Consider the following 12643-nt stretch of genomic DNA (forward strand, 5'->3'; position numbering starts at 1 on the left):
GAAAGAGGAGAGAGAGATCTTATCATATTATCATAACAAGACAAGTAAATACAAAAAAAAAAAATAACAGAGAATACAACCAATTTAAACATGGGTGCTTGAAATACAATTGTCATTGATCATGACAATTGATCACAGCCAAATATTTAAAAAAAATTAAATAATTATTTTATTGCAAAATGAAAAAAATAAAAAAAAATCAACATAATTTAAATCCCCACCTAATTCATTACTATAGATAAATTAATTAATTAGGGATAATTAGCACAGTTAGGCTGGACCAAAACTGCAAATTTGTCTATACTCCCTTTAGTTGTTTGACACTTGACATAGATATGGAATTTTCATAAGTCAACCTTGTAATACAAACTATAATAACAAAAAAAAATAGAAAAAAAAATAAATAAATATTACACACACACACACTAACTATAAGTATACAAACAAACACCTTATCTCCAAATATATTCAGTATATATAAAACCAGCTTCCTCTTCATCTGCTCCACTTTAACCTAACCTTCTCTATATAGTTTTTTTTCACTTAATCAATATACTATATTAATATATATATATATACATACATACATCCAGCTCATAGGATATTATCTTCAAAATTAAACCACCATTGTATTATATACCATAATAATAATGGATGAACTAATTAAGTTGACAGGAGGAAGTAGTACTGCATACGAAGATGAGCTGGTGAAAGAACTCTTCGACGACGTTTCGCCGTTTTTCATGCAGCCACATCACCACTCACTAATAATGGAATCTAATTTGATTCCTTCAACACATTCTCAGATTCCGTCGCCCGTTTATTCCGGTCCGACTGTTGAAGACATAGAAACCGCTTTATCGTACACAAACTACGGAGTCCATAGTACTTTCCACCACGAAGCCGTATCAGAAGCCGACAGGTTCGATCTGAAAAATATTTTGTTACATATTAAATAATATATACATTAATGTATATATGTAATTAAGGTGACTAATTTTGTTTGTTGAATTGTGTGTGTGCAGGATTTTAATGGTGAATAATAATAATAATAATAATAATAATAATAATAATAATAATAATAATAATAATAATAATAATAATAATAATAATAATAATAATAATAATAATAATAATAATAATAATAATAATAATAATCAGAACAAAGCTACTGATTATAATAATAATAATAATAATAATGATCAGAGCAGTAAGTATACTTTGAGAATAAAGAGTTGTGGCAATAATGTAATGGCTGATGATGGATATAAGTGGAGGAAATATGGCCAGAAATCAATCAAGAATAGCCCTAATCCCAGGTTTAATAAATTCAACCCACCTATTTATTTTCTCATTTAAATTGCATTTTTTTTAATTATATATTTTTAACTAGCATGTAGAAAAATTTATAATTAATATGGGTAAATTACGACCAACCCCCGAGGTAAGATCAAATTATGAAAAGACCTCTCATGTTTGTATAATTACATATCTATATATTATAAATAAATATTTTTTTTAAATTCTAAAAGTGTTATTATTATTGCACACGCGCGCAGAAGTTATTACAGATGCACAAATCCAAGATGCAGTGCGAAGAAGCAAGTCGAAAGATCCGTTGATGATTCCGACACACTCATCATCACTTACGAAGGCCTCCACCTCCATTTTACTTACCCCTTTTTCTTCCTCAACAATCAGCACCAAACTTACCCACCCGTAAAGAAACTTAAGGGCCCGCCCGTATTCGAACCCCAAATCGAAAATGGGTTCGGATCACCAGTTCAAACAATGGGCCCACCCGCCGAGGAAGTGTTAACGGGCCGGCTGGCCGAACAAGGGCTTCTAGAAGATATGGTACCGTTGATGATAAGAAAGCCCGCGTTGATGATGGATTATAGTTATAAGTATAACTCGGCCTCTTCGAATAATTCGTCGTCTAATTCTGCTAATAATTCTCTCGACGAATCGCTTCCTTCTTCACCCGCTTCGTTCGATTCGTTTTCTTGGTCTCCTACGTATTCATATTTGGGATATTAATTCATTTCATGAATTTCATATTATATGTTATATATATAGAATATTGTCGTATGTAGGTTACGTAGACATGTTACATATTTGTATTCCTAATTAATAATTGTTGCAAATGTAATAAGCTTAAGAAATTTTTATGTAATAAGGAATATTATAATATATCTATTTCATTTTAGATTCGTAAATTTTAGGTGACTATTACCGTCTATTGATTAAATAATATGAGTTGCTAATAATTTATCCGGCTGACAAGATTTCAACTAATATAAACGTACAATAAAAGTTGAAGCTCAATTTAAAATTATATAAATAAATTAAAATATAATTATTGTTAAATTATGAAAGGTTGAAAGTTATTGAAAATTGGAACATCTTATTATTTGGTACCAAAAATCGAATTATTAGGCCCAATAGAAAATCGTATAATTTAATTTCTTAGATTTATTTTTTTGTAAATTATTAGGCCCAATAGGAACTCGGCCCATGTAAATAAGAAACCGGACACAGTCGTATGATGTTTCAGTGGGTCTAACAGCCGAGTTGTGGATTATGTTTCTCCACAAAACCAGCAACCAAACACCCGAAAAAGCCCCCTAACTAAAAGCACTCCGTACAAACCCGTGAGGGCAAAAACGTCAATTCACGTGTACTCGCCTCCTGAAGGCTATACTCTGTTTTCTGGGCTCTCTCTCTCTCTCTCCCCTCTGAGATTGCTGTAGTTTTTTTGGTTTCTGATACCGGAGACGACGTCGTAATCATGTCCAATTAGGGTTTTCTTCCTCGCGATCTCCGTTAAATATTCATGTCCTGATCTGCGAAGCAATCATGTTATCTCGAATCGGACGTTGTCTTAATCAATCGTCTCGTGCCTCGCTGAATAAAGTAAACTATATGAATTGTAATTTCCATATTCACATCATATTGACGTTTTTAGGGTTTTTGTGTTTTTAAGTTTTGCCAATTTTTTCGTTGCTGGCAGGGAGGTTTTCCGGGCAGTTATGGAGTCCGGTCGGCGATTCTTACTGAATTTTATACGGGAAATGCGTTAACCAAGTGTGAAAATGGCGGATTGGGGCTTTTGAGGAGCTATTTGACGTCGATTGGGGCTGGTAAACAGGTTACGAAGAGTCATGTCCTGGAAGAATTTCACTCGGTTATGGCGAGCCCTAGGCTTCGGAGGCTGTTTTGCAGCCAGGCCCCTAAGAAAAAAAGTAATCATAATTATGCTTCCTTTTTTCTTTAAGAACACTGTGTTGTCTAGCTAGCTTTGTTCTTGTTTCTGAGTATGTGATTCTGTGCAAGTATTTCTACTTCTCATTGTTGCTGCTATGTGGTGCTTGTAGGTTATGAAAAGTATTATGTAAAGAACAAGGCTGAAATTCCAAAAGGAAACAATCAGAAGTCTGAGGGTAAAGGTAATGGACCTCTCCACATTTTGTATTTTAGGGCTTTCCCTTTTGTTTTGAGCCTTGTTTTCAAGTTCAGTTGTGTTTCGCCCTTTTTTTTTCTGAAAACGGAACGTAGTAGAACTTATTAACATATACTATTTAATTTTGTTGAGTTTAAAGGATGTAAGTAACATTGCTGTTTCGCCCTTTCAGTACTGAAATTTCCACGTTTCCTTATTTTAATCTTTCCGAGTGCAGAGGAATCTGGATCAGGTGGACAATGGAATAAGACAGAAACCACTATACAATTTAATTTTCTTACACCCCTTTTGCTGCTTGGGTTTGTGCTTATGTCAATGTATATGACTCCTGGTGGTGACCAGAAACAGGTGAGTTACTTCCCCTATTTTGGAACAACAACACGAGGCCACCAGGAATCACCTTCCTGCCGCTTTTTCTTTATTTTCGCAGTTTTGATGTGATTTCCGGATTTTTTTTTCCTGAACTACCGATATTATTTGACAACTTTGAGAAGATTAGCATGATTTATGTGTTCACGTATTGCAAAAAGATACCAGCTCACTGCCCCATACATTAGCCATGTATGTCCAATGAACAAGACTTAGGTGAGGACTAGCGTTATAGAAGAATGTGCTATCTACCAGTCATTCATAATAGATGCCCGTTATACGAATTTTGATGTATATTTAACCTATAACCATCATTTCTAAGTATCATTGTTCATGATATAACATGAAACAGAATTAACAGTTATCCTTTGAGAAATCGTTTGAGTCTTAGGTATGATTTCATTGAGTTAATTTTTGCAGTTTGAAAGACCGTCTGTTCCTTTTTTCCCCTCTAGTTTTTTTCCCTTCAACCTACGATGCTTGTATGAGTTTCACTTAGTGTTTTGCGCTCCCACATTCTAGACAGACAATTAATAGGGTATAAAGTCATTTGCAAGAAAAAAGAAAATATGAAATTGGTAATGGGTTAGAAAGATGTTGTACGTCTCCTGTCTTATTAATGGGATTGGGGCTGGGAATTTTCGTCATGCTTCTGTTTCCAACTTGCTGCTTGCTTATGAGGCTTGTCCCCACGGGGCCTTTTTCTTTTCTTTTTATGTTGCTATTTTGATGGTAAGAAGAAATTGTTTTGAAGTTCCTTTTTCTGCTGATGGTTTCCTCATCCCATGATGCATGTTCCATGTTTGATATTTGTGATAATTCCTGTCGTATTATATGGTTAATGTATTCTGTATTTTTATTCCAGATAAGTTTTCAAGAATTCAAGAACAAGCTACTTGAACCTGGACTTGTGGATCACATTGTTATTTCAAACAGATCTGTCGCAAAAGTATATGTACGGAGTTCACCACCTAATGGTAGTCAAACCACAACTGACACTGCTGGTGATATCAATACGAGAAGAAACGTGAGCCGTTATAAATACTATTTTAACATTGGAAGTGTTGATTCATTCGAGGAGAAGTTGGATGAAGCCCAGGAAGCATTAGGAATTGACTCTCATAATTACGTCCCAGTTACTTATGTTTCTGACATGAATTGGTTCCAAGAATTCATGAAGTTTGGTCCAACGTTATTGCTTTTAGCTTTTATTGTTTTCATGGCAAGGAGAAGTGGACTTGGTATCGGAGGTGCTGGTGGGAAGGGTGGCCGTGGAATTTTCAATATTGGGAAAGCACAAATCACAAAACTGGATAAAAATTCCAAGGACAAGGTGAACACGATTTTTTTTGATCTGTTAGCTTTTTATTATCTATTAGATTCATCATTAGTATGAGCTAAACAGTTATTGTTTAATTGCTGATTAGGTTTTCTTTAAAGATGTAGCTGGTTGTGATGAGGCGAAACAAGAGATCATGGAGTTTGTGCACTTCCTACAGAATCCCAAAAAGTACGAGGCGCTAGGCGCAAAAATTCCAAAAGGTGCTCTTCTTGTGGGTCCACCTGGGACAGGGAAGACACTTCTCGCCAAAGCAACTGCAGGAGAATCTGGTGTGCCTTTTCTTTCCATATCCGGTTCAGATTTCATGGAAATGTTTGTTGGAGTTGGACCATCCAGGGTTCGGAGTTTATTTCAAGAGGCTAGACAGTGTGCACCGAGTATAATATTCATTGATGAAATAGATGCAATAGGCCGAGCAAGAGGTCGAGGCGGATTCTCTGGAGGTAATGACGAGCGTGAAAGTACATTGAATCAGTTACTTGTGGAGATGGATGGGTTTGGAACCACTGCAGGCGTTGTTGTGCTAGCTGGCACAAATCGGCCCGATATTTTGGACAAAGCTTTATTAAGGCCCGGAAGGTTTGATCGCCAAATTACGATCGATAAGCCCGACATTAAGGGCCGTGATCAGATACTCCGTATCTATCTGAGTAAATTGAAACTTGATCAAGAGCCGGCGTTTTACTCCCAGAGGCTTGCTGCTCTTACTCCTGGATTTGCTGGTGCTGACATTGCTAATGTATGCAATGAAGCTGCTTTGATAGCTGCAAGGACTGAGAGTAAGCTGATTACAATGCAACATTTTGAGGCAGCTATTGATCGTGTTATTGGGGGTCTTGAGAAGAAAAACAGGGTATTCTTCTGTTATTTCCTTCTAATGATTTCCGTTCTTTATGTAATTTTTGTAGCTTGATCTTGGTTTAAGCTGCTGGTATTATGTTCTGACTACATTTATCGGGAAACTATTGATTTACTTAGGTTATTAGCAAGCTGGAGCGTCGAACGGTTGCTTACCATGAATCTGGGCATGCTGTTGCTGGCTGGTTTCTAGAACATGCCGAACCGTTGCTTAAAGTTACAATTGTGCCTCGTGGAACTGCAGCTCTTGGCTTTGCCCAGTATGTTCCAAATGAAAATCTTTTGATGACCAAAGAACAACTTTTTGATATGACTTGTATGACTCTTGGCGGTCGTGCAGCCGAGCAGGTTTGAAATTCTGAATTTTATACCCAAGAAAAGTACTTTCTTCATACATGGAGATCTCCTGAATAAGTATCATCAATTCTTGTTCTTTTTGGAAATAGGTTTTGCTGGGAAAGATATCAACGGGGGCGCAAAACGATCTGGAGAAGGTGACGAAAATGACATACGCCCAAGTTGCAGTTTACGGGTTCAGTGAAAAAGTGGGCCTTCTCTCTTTCCCCCAAAAGGAAGATGGGTTTGAAATGAGCAAACCCTACAGCAGCAAAACAGCTGCAATAATCGACACCGAAGTAAGAGAATGGGTGGGTAAAGCATACGCACGAACAATCCAGCTAATAGAGGAGCACAAAGACCACATTTCCCAGATTGCAGAGTTGTTGTTGGAGAAAGAGGTTCTTCACCAAGATGACTTGGTTCGAGTTTTGGGGGAGAGGCCATTTACGAGTAGTGAGCCGACTAATTACGACAGGTTTAAGAAAGGGTTTATTGAAGATGATAATGGAAAAAGTGGATCAAATGGTAATACTACCACCAAAGGTAAAAAAATTGACGATGGGCCTTTACCTTTAGCGCCGGAGGTGGTTCCAGTTTAATCAATTTGGTTAATTGGTCATTATAATAATTTGTAAATCACTGCTTTTGATAATCTGATGGTTTTTTTTTTTTGAGCTATCGATCGAAATGTTATGAGGTTGTGGCGCTCCCTATGCTTGTAATAGCTAAGTTTCTACAATTCGGTTGGTTGGGACTGTCGTTAATGATTTACCGCGGACTTTCACTGATATCGAAGTCACTAATTACGGAACGAGACATTTTACGATGTTTTGTGACTTTTAGTCTTTGTTTAGAGATACCTTCCTCGAGAATTTGAAGAGTCTTGAATGTGGATATACCAGGTTTGGGAGTTTGTTCTATGCAACATCGACAATATTTTACACACATTTACATGTATATAAGTGTGTAAATCAAAAATGAAATAAAGTTAGAGGTGTAACATCTAAAAAGATCTCCAGAGGTGTAGGAGGTGCCACGTCAGATCATATTTATTACCACATAAAATACATGTAAACATATTATTGATTTACCAGTTCACCAATTATTGGACCTTATTTGTGTGGTTGATGGAATTAGTGGCTGATAGTAGGAGGAAACTCCATTGTCAAGAATCCTATGAAAAAACACATGGTGCACACAAATTATTATTATTATTATTATTATTATTTTTAATAAATTAAATTTAGCTTCACCAATCAACAAGTTACCAACTAATAAAATAAAGAAAGATTTAATTTTTTTTTAATATTTATTGGAAATATTTCCTTCAATAATTAGGATCATGCATGTATGTAACACGTGGATGAATGGATAAGCTAAAGAAATTGTACTCAGTAAACAAAGCAAGGGGTCTTTGCCATCAATAATTGTTTGAAAGACATACAATTTTTATTTATTTATTTATTTATTTTTATTTAATTATGAATTAAGGTGCATTATTGATTACAAGCTTCCAAAATTGCATCTTCCACTTCAAATGGCAACTCACACTCAATCATCAATTATGATAAGATCTAACATCCACAAGAATTAGACTTCACCTTAGTTTGTTCCACCATTTATAGCCGATTCGACTCGCACCCCAAAAATCGAGTCAACTCGAACGATTGAGATCGTGATTAGAAATCACTGTTTTCGATTCCTTTTTTTTTTTTTTTTTTAAATATATAATAGAGGAATTTCGATATCATGTAAGTCACTTTCATGAGAACATTTACTACACATGTAGTTTATAATTATAACCTATACTTTAGGGCTAAATAAATAAACAAGCAATATATACTTAAAAAATGAGGGATGGCATAATTAGTAATTTACATCCCCTTCAAGTTGTAGCTGTCAAACAAACAATATTAAGAATCTACGTTGTTGTAGCTTTCATGTTAAAACAACCTCAACAACTGTACAAATTATTTTCATACAATTACAAATTAGTACGTGATTTAAAATAGAAAAAAATGTTTAAATTAAATTTTGACCCCAAAAACTGATTAAATTGGCCTTTCAAGTGTATCGACTATTTTTAGTATTTATAATTCAGCGTGATTCCGAGTCTATGAGAGGCTACACCTGATGCAACACATCAGTTTGTTTTAAACAATAAATAACTACCCGCTAAACACAAATACACACGAGTGTATGTTATTATGAGTAGATCAATGATTCAAGATTATTCTGTGTATTTCATCGGGTGTAGCATCGCACCCATAAATTAGGGAATATTAAAATCAAATAATATTTGTGTCACGGTCTAAGGCTAGTTATTCAACCAGCCATCAAGGAGGTGCAAATAATTGAAATGTTTAACAATTTTGATACGACTAAACAAGGGTCTTCTTTTGTTACTTCTAAATAATTATTATTATTTTGGCTAAGTCTATTAAATCGTATGTATCCAAATTATTGTGCTCCGTTCATTAAAAAAATTAATTGACTTAATTAATTTGTATAGCAAATTGCATGTGTTCACACACACAACCACCATCTAAGGGGGCATAATTTCAGTGGTCAAAGTTGTACTAATTTAACAATTCGAAGGAAAATTTTAATATTGTAAATAAGAAGGAATCTAATTAGTTTAATAATGTAATTAGTGCAATAAATTATACTACTTAACATGTACCATCTTCTTCTTGGCAAGTTCATGAAAATTTACAATTCAATTAAATTGTTTGTTGGCCAAACAAAGACTTGCACCAAAGGAACTCTACACACTTTATAGCTGGAAAAGTAGTTGTTACACATGATTTATTTTTCTAAATCTATTTTATTTATAAATAAAAAAAAAATTCTTTGGTAATGATTCGGACAGATCAACAAAATCAAAGTTGTAAGATATTTAGGTAATTTAATACAAATCAAGTGAATTTCAAAGTTTAAAAATCAAGAATCTTAATAATGAAGAACAAAATATTTGTACCATGATAATGTTTGTTCAAGATTCGGAAGGACAATAGGTACTACATTAGTACCATATTCTCATATTTGTCTTACATAATATATTGTGTATGTGTATATTGACGCAAGATGCTCGAGCTGGAAATCAGACGAAATGGATCGAAAATGGTCTTTTTTCAGAAAACTTCCAATTTTGTTACGAAAGTAAAATAATGGGTCCCAATTTCCGTTCCAAAAAAATCGGAATGCAAAAATTAATTTGTCTTCGGAATGTAAATTGGCGGAGTTCAGAGATTTCATTTCGATTTCCACCGCTACATATTTTGTATGATGTCAAAACCAGGGTTTCACACACAGTAAAAAAAATAAAAAAATATGTCAATTTAATTTATGTCCTACTTGACAACATTTTCTATGAGTGTACAGCTTTTCTGGTATTCATTAAATCTGGAATTATGTGAAATATCTACATCAATTACGATTAATTTATTATTACAACAGACAGTCCAATTCTTTGGATCCTTTTTTTTTTTTTTTTTTTTTTTTTTAATTATATAATATTTTATGTAATTAAATTTGATTGGTTCTTGATAATTGATCAATCTCGATACAGGAAAAGTAAAGAATATTCGAAAAAGGCCATTTCTCTATTATCATCAACTACTGGATAATAAATAATTGGAACCATTCATCTCAAAAATAAGGATTTAATAGACTTTCTGCATATCTCATTTATTTGTTATCGAATATTCTCGGATAATTTTTTTTCACTACATTTTTCCTTATCACAATTTATTATTATTAATAATAATAATAATAATAATAATAATAATAAATTTAATTTAATCACCATTAAAATTGGGGAGGCTCAATCCCAACGGTTTGTCTATTTAAGACAGCTGGTAAGCTTCATTTCTCCTCCCCTCCCTCTCTCTCTCTCTCTCTCTCTCTCTCTCTCTCTCTCTCTCTATTGTGTAATAAAGGGTTCATTCATTCAAATTCTGGTAATTTTCTTTCTTGGGTTTTTGCCATTTTAATTAATAATTATTATTATTCCCATGCATATTAATAACATCATAAAATTCACGTTAACTTATTCATAATTACGATGGCTAATGTGCGTGAAAACATTCGTTTCTGGTTGATTATTTCTGTCCAAGATTCTGGGGAGTTTTTTTCTTGCAAGATTATATTGTTAATTAGCAGATAAAAACCCTCAATTATTGGACCATTTTATCTTGGATTATTCATCATTTCTATATATATATATATATATATATATATATATATATATATATATATATATATATATATATATATATATATATATATAAATGGAAGATGTTGCAGTTGGTCCACTTCAATGTGTGGTTTCAATAATTACAAACCAAATCAAATTGTCCATTTATGTAGTTCATCCTTATTTTTTTTCCCAGCCATGAAAACATATAGATTGAGAATTAAACTGAATTTTCATTTCAATTTCGATAAATTTACGTTATCGTTGCACGCAATGCTTACCTATTTTAGTTGTTTCCTCAATTTCTTCTAGATCAATCAAGATGGAGTACATGCAAGTTCAGACGCCGAAATACGATTGCCTCCTATTCGGTAAGTTTCCGTTATACCCTTCAAAGTTCAAACTCGTTCGTTTTCGAAAAGTCAAAAAAAGTCAACTCCGACCAATTTATTCGAATTCTTGTTTCTAGATCTTGATGACACCCTTTACCCTCTAAGTACCGGTCTACAAGCAGCAGTTCTTACAAACATCCAAGGTATGTAATATTATATGATCTTTGTCTTTAATTAGTTTGTTAACGACGATGTTCGATTTTTTGTTAATCACGTGTCGTTTATGTAATTTATTTCAGCTTATATGATTGAAAAATTGGGTGTTGAGGAGAGCAAAATACCCGATTTGTGTGATCTTCTGTACAAGAACTATGGCACCACAATGGCTGGTCTTAGGGCAATTGGCTATGATTTTGACTATGATGAGTACCATAGGTATGTAATGTAATGTAATTAAAACCCTTATTTTTTTTTTCTTAATTGTTTTATTAAATATCGAAATTTCGATCTTGCAGCTTTGTCCACGGCAGATTACCGTACGAGAATCTAAAACCGGACCCCGTTTTGAGAAGCCTTTTGTTAAGCTTGCCCATCCGAAAAGTCGTAAGTACATTTCACTAATGATTAATTCAATGTATGTATCTTAAAAGATGCTTATTTTATTTTTTTCTAAAATCGTTTATTATTACGCGACAGATATTTACGAACGCCGATAGGGTACACGCGGTCAAGGCGTTGACTAAACTCGGCCTCGAGGACTGCTTCGAAGGGATCCTCTGTTTCGAGACACTTAACCCTACACACAAGAACACCGCATCGGATGATGAAGATGATATCGAGTTTCTAGGGTCAACGGAACCTTCTAGAAGATGTTCTAATCCCGAAATCTTCGATATAATTGGACATTTTTTAAAACCTGATGCAGGATCAGCTACTTTGCCTAAGACTCCGATTATTTGTAAACCATCGGAATCTGCCATCGAAATGGCTCTTAAAATCGCCAACATTGATCCACACCGAACCGTACGTTTAGCACTTATATATATGTCGTCACACATTGCATACATATATATACATTTTGATTCAATTAATATATAATTATATCTATTTCTCTAACTTGTATGTGCAGTTGTTCTTTGAGGACAGTGTTCGAAATATTCAGTCCGGAAAACGTGTAGGTCTCGATACGGTACTGGTAAGTACATATTTACGAAAATTAAACGAATGAATTAAAATTGATTTTTTTTTTTCGATTTTTTTTTTTGAATTGATGTTATAAAATTGTGAATGTAGGTTGGAAAAGCGCAGAGGGTGAAAGGATCGGATTACGCGTTGGAAAGTATACATAATCTGCGAGAAGCAATACCGGAGCTTTGGGAAGGTGATAAAGTTACCTACACGGGGGTTGCGGTTGAGGCTGCTTCCGTGACAGCTTATAGCTTAGCTTAGCTTAACTTAATGAGAGAACAATCTTTCTTTGGTCTCTCTTTCATCAAAATAAACGTGTAAATTAAATCATTTATTCTGCTGCTGCTGCTGTCATCAATCAATTCATGTATAAATTAAATTCCTTTTGTTGCAATAATATGTGGGTGATTTGATTTATCACGAAATCAAGAAACGGGCACGCAAAGTATGTGTATACATATATTCCTTCTATTTTTGAAATAAGTGATTATGGTTATGATTATGATTACGATTTTATCGAATGTTGATGATTGGATTCAATTATTATTTATTTA

General features: G+C 34.0%; 3 protein-coding genes across 4 annotated transcripts; all 3 read left to right on the top strand.

Annotated features, from left to right (window-relative positions):
- The first annotated feature begins 511 nt into the window (after window positions 1–511).
- Window positions 512–2219, top strand: WRKY49 (WRKY DNA-binding protein 49). Its single transcript, XM_088823985.1, has 4 exons — window positions 512–922; window positions 1026–1038; window positions 1135–1319; window positions 1560–2219. The coding sequence occupies exons 1-4, from the start codon at window positions 651–653 to the stop codon at window positions 2038–2040; spliced, it is 951 nt and encodes a 316-aa protein (XP_088680111.1). The 5' UTR covers window positions 512–650; the 3' UTR covers window positions 2041–2219.
- A 336-nt stretch (window positions 2220–2555) lies between these two features.
- On the top strand, window positions 2556–7195 carry LOC105952965 (ATP-dependent zinc metalloprotease FTSH 8, mitochondrial). The gene is made up of 8 exons (XM_012976568.2): window positions 2556–2916; window positions 3014–3245; window positions 3378–3449; window positions 3681–3811; window positions 4698–5165; window positions 5260–6027; window positions 6153–6380; window positions 6479–7195. The coding sequence occupies exons 1-8, from the start codon at window positions 2860–2862 to the stop codon at window positions 6968–6970; spliced, it is 2448 nt and encodes an 815-aa protein (XP_012832022.2). The 5' UTR covers window positions 2556–2859; the 3' UTR covers window positions 6971–7195.
- A 3017-nt stretch (window positions 7196–10212) lies between these two features.
- On the top strand, window positions 10213–12514 carry LOC105952963 (Haloacid dehalogenase-like hydrolase (HAD) superfamily protein). Of its 2 annotated transcripts, none has more exons than XM_012976567.2 (8): window positions 10213–10231; window positions 10882–10940; window positions 11039–11104; window positions 11201–11336; window positions 11417–11504; window positions 11598–11924; window positions 12031–12096; window positions 12195–12514. In XM_012976567.2, exons 2-8 carry the CDS (start codon window positions 10892–10894, stop codon window positions 12348–12350), a joined length of 888 nt encoding a protein of 295 aa, XP_012832021.2. In that variant the 5' UTR covers window positions 10213–10231; window positions 10882–10891; the 3' UTR covers window positions 12351–12514. The 2 variants fall into 2 exon arrangements, with proteins under 2 accessions (XP_012832021.2, XP_012832020.2); XM_012976566.2 differs by lacking the exon at window positions 10213–10231 and adding an exon at window positions 10241–10333.
- Window positions 12515–12643: the final 129 nt, after the last annotated feature.

Source organism: Erythranthe guttata, chromosome 10 (genome assembly GCF_056151865.1).
Source record: "Erythranthe guttata isolate IM_541 chromosome 10, IM_541, whole genome shotgun sequence".
NCBI lineage: Eukaryota > Viridiplantae > Streptophyta > Magnoliopsida > Lamiales > Phrymaceae > Erythranthe > Erythranthe guttata.